Source organism: Humulus lupulus, chromosome 8, assembly GCF_963169125.1.
Source record: "Humulus lupulus chromosome 8, drHumLupu1.1, whole genome shotgun sequence".
Classification (NCBI taxonomy): Eukaryota; Viridiplantae; Streptophyta; class Magnoliopsida; order Rosales; family Cannabaceae; genus Humulus; species Humulus lupulus.
The window spans coordinates 98320305-98330205 of NC_084800.1; the positions used below are offsets into that span (position 1 = coordinate 98320305).

Consider the following 9901-nt stretch of genomic DNA (forward strand, 5'->3'; position numbering starts at 1 on the left):
CCTTCTGATCTAGTTGGCTCTTTTGACGTGCCTGACTTTTTTTATGCCACATTGGTATTCTTGGGCGCCATCTTGATATGATAGTCATGTGTTTCTTCTCTTCAGGATCTCAATGAAAGCACCAAAATGTTGACCACGATTTTGGCCAACGACGAGTAAACGTCAAAACTACAATAAACATTCAAGAGAAAAATATGACACTGATAATTTTATAGTGGTTCAACCCCAATTTATTGGTAATAGCCTAATCCACTTGGAGTTGTGATATATATCCTACACTTAAGATCAGATGAACTTGAGTCAACTGAGTTTCTTAAGTGTAAGTAGAAAAATACGTAGTTTCTCTCTCTAAACTCTCTCAGATAATGCCCCAAGAATACCCCAAGTAACAGTCCCAAAGTCTCCAAACTAGAGAGTTTTTCTCAGTCTAAAAAGATCAGATCCCCTCAAATGATGCCATGAGCCATTTATTTATGGGCTCATGGATCGTACATCAGATATCTCCCTTTGACCGGGTCCTTGATTCTTCCAACAGACTTTAATTAATAAAATATAAATGAATTTAAATTACAATAATATAGCTATTATTCCGAGATATCTGAGAGATTCCCGCGGCAGTTGAGAATGATTCGGGTTGAAGTTGTTACTGAGGATATAAGCAAGCACCTCTCATCGGCAAAGCACACATCTGGTCAGTATAGGCAAAGCACTCCTTTAGCACACCTCTGGTCTAGCATTTCGATCTAGTAAAACACTTTACTGGTCGGGCAAAACAAATGACTGGTCGGCCAAAATAAATGGCTAGTCGGCCAAAACGACTGACTGGTCGGCCAAAACAAATGACTGGTCAGTCAAAACGACTGACTGGTCGGCCAAACTCCTAACTGGTCAGTCAAAAATCTTTACCGGTCGGATAGAAATTCTATCAGGTCTGTCAAATCACTTTATCACAACTCCGAAGAGCCAACACATTTATTGACTATTAATGTGTCATTTACTGACCATGCATTGTCACTTGTCACTTCTGATTGCCACGTCATCGAACTGAAATTTTGGGGATAACAATCATATAATGAATTCAAACAATAATTATAATATTAAAATATAATAAAATTATTCTTTTTATTTAAGTCAATAAAATGCGTGTACATGTTTTTAGGGCATTAATCATAACAATCTCCACTTGCCTTCAAAGTAAGTGAGACATCTCCTTTAATCTCATCTCGCATACATGACCCATAAACAACTTTGTAGGAAACATCTTCGTAAATAGGTCAGGTTCTATTCCAACGCTATTTTCATAACAGTCACGTCACCTTGGTATACAATCTCTCTAACCAGATGGTATTTCATTTCAGTATGCTTTCCTTTCTTGTGGCTTCTTGGTTCTTTAGAGTTAGATATTGCTCCACTGTTATCACAGTATAAGATTAGTGGTTTATCCATATCTGGAACTACTTCCAGATCAGTGTAGAATTTTCTCAACAAAATCGCCTCCTTAGCCGATTCACAAGTCACTATGTATTCGGCTTCCATGGTTGAATCTGCTCTACTAGATTGTTTAATACTTCTCCAGACCACAGCTCCTTCAGCTACTCCACCAAGAGTGAACACTAACTCAAACGTGGACTTATGACTGTCTTTGTCTGATTGGAAATATATCTTATCTGTTTAGATCCTGTATTTTAATAAATTACTTTTTAAACCATATATTTTGTAAAATAATTCAAATAAACTCCTAAACTTAATTTTAATAAACAAAAAATTAAATATGATTATAATTTTGTTTTGTTAGTTTAGCAAATTATTTGTAATTTTAATTTAAATTTTTTTATCAAAATTAGGTTTAAAAGTCTATTAGAACTATTTTACAAAACACATCAACAAAAAAATAACAAAATAGTATTTTTAAAATTAAGATGCCAGATGTAAATTACTCTACATTAGATGGCACTTAACTGCATAAACTTAGGTAACTATCTGCGAATATCCTTGAATATTTTTACTATAGCTACAATAATATTGTAAGAAATGCATGATTTAAGATGTGAAAGAAATTATCAATTGAAAATAAATAAAATTACATTATGCTTCTTTTTAAGGAAGAAAGGTAATTCCAAAATTTGTCTCATACCACCTATAGTAGATATGAGAAGCTGTAAAAGTAAAATACATATCAAAGCATGAATCATCTGAAGATGTCAGTAGGTTCCAAAAACAAAGCAATGATGTATGCTGAAGGAAGACCGCTCTATTTCCTGTTCAAGAACAAGTCATTAATCAAAATCCAAGCACAATTTCAACTGATATTTGTACATATATGCGTGTAAACCAAAGCTCACGAGAAATGCCTACAAATACTCCACGCTTTGATTTTTCATCTTCTCATTAGCAATTTGAAATTTTAAATAAATATCGAAACAATCAATAGCAAAGTCAACCCATTTGAAAGAAGGGACTAAAATTATATCTTTAAAAGTAACACAGCTGTAGATGAGACTAATCAACAAAATCAATGTCAACTTAGCCTTCTGTTATAAGAATTCTGAAAAATGAAAATCGAAGCAAAAATTCTCCTATGTGACTAACCTTCCGTTATTTGCTCTTGGAGCAATCAGACCTCTTTTCTCCAGGCTTTTGTAGCGATCCTTAGCAAGGTTGGAACATGCCTTGTGCAAAAGAAAAATCAGAATTCTTGGATTAGAATCACAATTTGATTATACAAATTTTACTGAAGCCCAAAATATAATGTATACCTTGATCTGGCGAAGGGATCCAGTTATTTCTTCAGATAACAAGACTTGCGTTTGGGCAGGCTGAAATCTGCAGCAAAGAAAACAAATAATCTATTACAGTACCAAAGTGTTAAAATATCGGTATTTAAGCACAGCAATCTACAAAACCATTACAAGTCTCTCGTTTTCATGCAGGAATTTGTTTTAAGAAAATTTATCTGACAGAGAAGATAGTAAGGAGAGGTCTATCTACTGCTTAAAATTTCAAAATTAATTGCAATTTCTAAAAATGGTATACTAAGCATTTGTGAATAAATGCAAATATTTAAAATTTCCCACAAGAAACTGCATACCTGTGTTTCCCCAAGCGCGGTGGACATGACTTTAATCTTTCTTGTTTGGCTACAGCACGCCTGATATGTCTTTTATGCTTCTCCTCGTCTTCTTTGGCTATTTCTTGAAGGATATCTTGTACGCTGTGATCAAAAGAACAAGCAATATTAATATGTACTCTCCACAAAGCTACTTGACAAGCTGTCTATAGATCACCTGTCAATTTCTCTAGAAAGATTCACCACTTTTGCTGATTCTGCATCCTTTTTAAGCTGTTCTTTACGTCTGGCTCTCTTATTTAGCTCAACTTGTGTCACCTTCTTAGATTTGGCAGTCCTGTAGCAGAATCATTTCAAACAGATGAGTACAGGGGCACTATGCCATAGGTGTCTAATTATAATAATAAACTTGAAGAGTTCGATCAGATCAAAAGGGAAAACAAGAAGCATAAGAAATATTTAAATTGACAGTGATCCAGAAGACTATCTAATATAGCATAAAATGACCACATTAGCAACATCTAAGAAACAATCTTCATCAGCACAATCCTCGTTGAAATTACTAGGAAATCAACTTGCAAGATCAACCTTTAATGAACAGTACGAATATATGTGAGCCATTAAATGACATCCCTTTCAACAAGATGAACTTAACCTTTTCTCAGCTGCACCATCCTCAGTCTCACCCTCATTCTCCGGATCCATATCATCATCACTCCCATCATCAGCATCAATAAAATACATCTAATAAAATAATAAGTACAGGAAAAAAGTGGTTATTCGCATCTAAACAAAATTAGAAAATGCAACAATAAAGTATAAGGGCCATGAAAATGTGGTTATTCATATCTAAAAAAAATATAAAAATGTAATAACAAAGTACAAGGGCCTTGAAAAAATGTCTCCAACCCAAAATGCAAAAGGGGCCACTTGAGAATATTTCAAAAAAAGAAAGAAAAAAAGACGCACATCTTCTTCATTAATAGCTTCTCCTAGAACCGTCAATGGAACTGGTTGAGGTCCCAACTCCTTTTTGTAGACCTTCCGCATTTCTTCTGCAACAGCAGAAGCCAACACATCCTGGATTGAAAAGAAAAAAAGATGGTCAAATATGTCCAAATGACTTAAGAGTCCTCCCATAGGAAAACTGTGGAGGCAATGGTATCAAGAAAATACCTGATGACTATCAAATGAGGGATTAAATGAGCACCCTGGATGATCAACCTCTACAGCAGGTATAAGAGAAGGCATTGCTACCTGCAAAACAGTTCACTAATAAGCACGTCAAGTACAGTACAAAAATTAACAAAACCATAACTGGCATGCAAGATAAACAGCTCTAAAGGGATGTGATGTCAAAATCCTTTTTTAATATCAGAATCACAAAAGATAGCAATGGCCTATAAGGACATACAAGAGTTTTATCACCTTTATGAACTTAACCATATGAACAACAAGAAATTACCTTTTTGACCTTGCCATGGTTATCACCTGCAAGTACATTTAAAGACAAACTATGAGATTTATAAAAAGGAATACAAAACTATTAATGTACTCATTGTACTGTAACAAAATCAAAAGTTGGTAACATTGCAAAACAATTAACATGTAGAAAACCTTTCTTGTCCCATATGTCAACCATGTCAGAAGCTGTGGCAGACTCATCCTGAGATGCCACAAGAAAAAGGTAATAAATAAACACTTCGTTCATTAAAAACAAATAGCCAGAAGAAAATTACATGTCCATCTGTAAATCTCAGAAGTTGAAGCTGACCTTCAAAACTTCTTTTGCATTTGGAATCTTTTTAAGCTTTTTATTGAACTTCTTAGGTATCGAAGATGATACAGGTTTAACAAATGGGTTCTTTTGTAGCAAACTTTCATGACGAAGTACTCTGTCCCTTTGTTTTTCAATCTTGCGCTTCACTGAAAGATCTGATCATATAAAATGGAAATGATTTAATTATGACTAAAAAAATTAAGAAAACAGTAAAGAAAAAAATTATAAGCTAGAAATCCATCTAACACCCAGTGAAAGTTTACAGCCCCGGAAGGCTATTCAGTTTTCCTTTTTAATTGGGTTTTTACATTCTGTTTTCCCCAGCCTGACTAGTTTTTCAAAATAATTTACGGTTTGTTCAGTCATTTAATGGAATACAACATTCTAGATGGCTATAAAATTATTATTTGATTAACCTCTAATATCAAAGCCACAATGAAATTCATATGAAACAAAATACTACCAATTTTTCTAATTACACAGTCATAGTTTGACGAGTAGCTTATTTGAGATAATGAATGTGAACATGAAAAATAACAGAAAAGCAAAAGAGAAAATCCACCAAACAAAGAACCCTCAAAACTCTGCATCATTAGCTTAAAGAAACTTCGTTGTTCCTTCATAATCAAAATATATTGAGATGTGGGTCTTAACCAGGCCCCCAAATCAAAGCCGGGTGGCATCAATGGGGGCAGACACCTTAACCCACTGGTTCAATATCCGTGCACATTACCATGCTTCCTTCATTATCATCCAGAGCATCGGCTTATTGTACACAGAATACCACAAAGTTTCTTCCATTAATCACAACCATTTTTTTTATTCTGAAAATCAATAAAATTGGACTCCAATAAACCCATTTACTAAACCAATAACTCAACTAGGAAGAAACAGACCAAATGAGCACATCTATTTTATTTTTTCGCCTCTCGCTTAGTTGCATAAAAAATTGAAAATATGTAGGCACATATATATATGGAAAGAGAGATACCTTTGGACTTGTCGACGAAGAAGAGGGATTCGGCCGGAGCGGAGGCAAGAGAGCCACCGGAGAGAGCGTCTTTAGTAGACTTCTCGAAGAAATCATGAATGTCTTCCGTGCTTATATTGGCTCTCCATGCCTTCTTTCCCTTTCTCGACGTCTTAGCTTTCTTCCCCATTTCTGCAACTCTGCTAGGGTTTTTGAGCTAAACGAAACCCTGAAAGAAAGTCTAGCGAAATAAACCTTCTTATATTTGTCAAAAATAAATAGCCTTCTTATAATAAGTATTTTCTTTTAATATATTAAGAAAGGAAGTTTTTTTTAAAATAAATAAATAAAATTATGATTAAATGATAAGTCCATGGATACAATGGAAAAAGGAATGGAATGTTATATTCCAAAATTTGGATTAAACTCTGATTGTGAGTATCAATTTAAACTTTATCCCTTGGAACTACCAACTCCAATTAACGGGGGTATTAAAAGTGTCCCCCGAGCCCCCAAGATAGACCCCAGAACCCCGAGCCTTATTCCCAAAATTAAGAAATTCCAAGTTTCGAGGCACCTAGCACAGTCACATCCACATAAATTTTAGGGTTTTTGAGACACTGGCGCGGACGCGCCCAGACCGGCGCGGTCACGCCACTAGACTCGAAACCCAAAATCAAATTCAAAATCCTACCAATTCTGGGACACTAGCGCGTTCACGCCCTAACCTAACGTGGTCGCGCTAGGTCGCCATAAACCCAAAATAAACCCCTAAATCATGGTGTTCTTCCTCAATTCAAACCCACAACTTTCAGACCCAGAATTTCAACTTCAAGTGTTTCCCAACAACCTAAACTCAGATTTTTGACCAAAACTAACCTCAGATAACTTAGATGAACCACAAAGAACAATAAAATACCATAAATACATGCTAAAACACATCTAACCAACAAATTAAACTTTTGAGTCTTAAACTCAAACTTTCCCCTCAAAAATCTGAGAATCACATCTCAAAATTTGAATCCCAGCAGAAACCAAGCAACAAAACACAAATATAAACTTAATTCTATACATATTTGTCCCACTTAAACCACCCAAAACATGTAAAACTCGAAATTCACACTAAAAAACTTAACTCTCTCAAGAACATCAAAACTTGAAGAACTTGGAACAAAATTTCCATATCTCTCTGATTTTCGAATCCCTAGCTGGTGGTTATGGCTCCAACAGCTCCCACTCTTCTTGCTAGCTACAAAACTCCTCAAAGAACTGCTCCAAGACTCACCAATTCCTCTCTTCAAATCAAGTCCTCAAAACTTAGACATTAAGATAGAAAACAAGAGAAAAAAAAAAGGAGAAAGAAAGAGTAACATGAGATTACTCTTTCCCAAGGTTGCTGCCCACTTACCTATCCCAATGGTCAAAACCAATTTACCATCAACCTCACTCAACCTCAAAGCTAAACCCAAGGGCATTTTAGCCATTTGCCTATATTCCCACTAAACCTCAAGTTACACCTTAAGTTCCCAATTAACCCACTAATCTTCCAAATTCAAATATTTTCCCCAATAATATTTCATTTACTAATAATTCTCAAAATACACAAAATTAACAAAATACCCATTGGCTCACCCCAAGCCAGGTATAAATCTCCGTTGTGACTTTTCAGCTAAATTGCTTAAAAGGATCGACTCATGTCGAATATCACAAATATATCCACATAATAATGTGTCTCAAGTACATAGCATGTAAAATTACAATTATACCCTCAACATGTCAAAATTACAAAAATGTCACTTTTTAACAAAAACGGGTCTTTAAGCATATTTAATACACGTAATCATGCATACTCAAGTATACCTTAATATATACCTTACACATTTATCCCACGTGCCCTTCCGACACGTTAGTTTAAGCTCTTAATCTTATTAGGAGGTTTGGGACGTTACAGACACGCAACTCTGCACAGTAGTACCGTTCACAGGGGGCCCGCTTCTGGGTTTTACGCTAACATACTTTGGCTAGCCCCTCAGGATCTTGAAGAAGTTACATGTAGATGCTCCCTCAACGAGATTTTTGGGGTGGGGGTGTTGGGATTCAGAGCCAAGCTACCGAGGATTGGTCGACAAGGCAACCCGAGTGACAGTTACCCACCTGGGGACCAGCATGTATTTTTCCACATGTCCTACGAGGGTTGACGTGGCACCATGCTCTGAGAAACACACAATATTTTCCCCCCAAGTCTCCAACGCATGGGTGCGGTGGAGACTTCTCGCTAACTTGGAGCGTGGTACCCGACAAACCTTCTTAGGTAATTTCCTTCATCTGTAGTGGGACACTGATAAGTTCAATTTTGATCATATATTTTTAATTTCCTTAGGCTTAAACATTGTTAGCTTTTAGTTATTTTAATGATTTTAATTTTATTTATGGTATTTTGTGATTTTTGGGTTAAAAAGAATTTTAATAGCAAAATTACACATTTATTAATATAAAAATAAATTGACTTTGAATTAATATTTCTATGGTTATAATTTAATATATTTTTATTTAGAAATATTTAATTTTGATTTGATCTATTTGGTTGTGTAGGTTAGCGTGATATTTTTATAAAGAAAATAAAAGAGTTGGAGCCTGAATTTGAGCCAGAGCTGAAGCTGAAACTTCATGAGCGATGTTGACACTTGTTACAGCCATATTTTGGAAATTCTTCAAGAAATAAAGTTGTAGATATTTTTCTTAGCTTTCCAAAACATATTAAATCATCTAATTCAGAATTATATTGAGGGATATATGACCAAAATACGATTAGTTACGTGGGAAAAATCAGTTTCTTGAGGACTACGAAAATAACATATTCAAACTCCAATTTTACAACCAACTAGACTCCAAATTCGAAAATTGGAGATATTAAAAGAAAATTAATATCTATTAGTTTAAGTTGAAGTTTGCGATTTTAAATTTTAAATTTTATTCTAAATAGTTTTAGTTAGTAAGAGACTATTATAAATAGAGGTTTGTCTCTATTTGAAAACACACAAACTCTACACTCTCTTAGAGAGACATTCTTTTCTACATTCTTTTTCTCTAGGTAAATTTATGCTTTTTATTTAGTTATGTCTAGCTAAGTTTCTTTTAGGTTAAGGGTTATTTCAAAACCTTGGACATGAGATCTTGAATGCATTGATAAATTTTATTCCTTTTATTCCCTTATATTAAATTGCTTCTATTTTTTCTATTTGAATGCTATGAATCTTGTAAAATCTTGTTTAGATGGTCACTAATTAGGATTTTGCATTGTTCTACTATCATCTTAGGATTGTTATTCACCTAATAGTTTAGGATTCTAAGTAGAATGATAAATTGCAATTAAGTATTGTGACTGGTATTTTAGTTGTGATGAAGAATAGAACCTAGGTTAAATGAATTGCATGCTTAATAAATTTGTTGCCTAGATTAACTTGTTTCCATTGAATGTAATGTTTTTCTTGGGTTAAATAGAACACATGCTTAATGAGTTTATTGCTTGGTAAAAATGATTGATTAAGAGTGCTTAGATTTAATTAATTATAATAGGGAAATTTGGATAATTGACTGCTAAAGTGTTATCTATAGGGTTAATAGTTTAGTTGGGAATATGGAATATCATTTGTCATTATTGATAGATTGATTGTTGAAGGTGGAGAGTAATTATTAACTATTTTCTAAAATCATATTATCCATTGTTCTTTAATTATTGCTTTATTTTATGTTATTAAATTTTTAAACAAAAACCCCTTTTTAATTCTTGGTTGCACTTTGAATAATAAATTGAATCATAGTCCTCGTGGGTTCGACATTTATTTGTCACTATACTAAAATAGTTGCTATAATTAAGAAATAATAAATAATTAAGTTTGATACAACATACGACACACATCAGACACGTGTCACCCTCAGATTGGTCGCTACCCTGTCAGGGTAATTGCATGTGCGACATGTGTCGGCCCTCGAGTGGTTGTTGGTGTTTGACGATAATTAAATGCTTGGACACATGTCACTTCTGAGAAACTCGAACATCTTGTCGATGGGAGCCTCGAGGAGG

The 9901-nt window shown here is 34.4% G+C and overlaps 1 protein-coding gene and 1 non-coding gene across 2 annotated transcripts; both read right to left on the bottom strand.

Moving 5' to 3' along the window:
- Positions 1-2039: 2039 nt before the first annotated feature.
- LOC133798209 (ribosome biogenesis protein NOP53) lies at positions 2040-6072 on the bottom strand. Its single transcript, XM_062236427.1, has 12 exons — positions 5839-6072; positions 4842-5002; positions 4685-4733; positions 4533-4558; positions 4244-4324; positions 4037-4147; positions 3723-3811; positions 3285-3404; positions 3089-3211; positions 2757-2823; positions 2590-2669; positions 2040-2258 (listed from the first exon to the last, which is right to left on the bottom strand). Exons 1-12 carry the CDS (start codon positions 6005-6007, stop codon positions 2252-2254), a joined length of 1083 nt encoding a protein of 360 aa, XP_062092411.1. The 5' UTR covers positions 6008-6072; the 3' UTR covers positions 2040-2251.
- LOC133799185 (small nucleolar RNA snoR100) lies at positions 5486-5596 on the bottom strand. The gene has a single exon (XR_009876379.1). It is a non-coding gene; the product is annotated as a small nucleolar RNA snoR100 (small nucleolar RNA).
- Positions 6073-9901: the final 3829 nt, after the last annotated feature.

Bases quoted from the DNA above. Each gene is read 5' to 3' on its own strand.
- LOC133798209 (XM_062236427.1), bottom strand. From the start codon at position 6,007: ATGGGGAAGAAAGCTAAGACGTCGAGAAAGGGAAAGAAGGCATGGAGA. The intron at 4,559-4,684 runs GTTTTCTACATG...ATGTACTTGCAG, and splicing joins TGACATATGGGACAAGAAAG to GTGATAACCATGGCAAGGTC. The intron at 3,212-3,284 runs GTGATCTATAGA...TTTTGATCACAG, and splicing joins CTTTCTAGAGAAATTGACAG to CGTACAAGATATCCTTCAAG.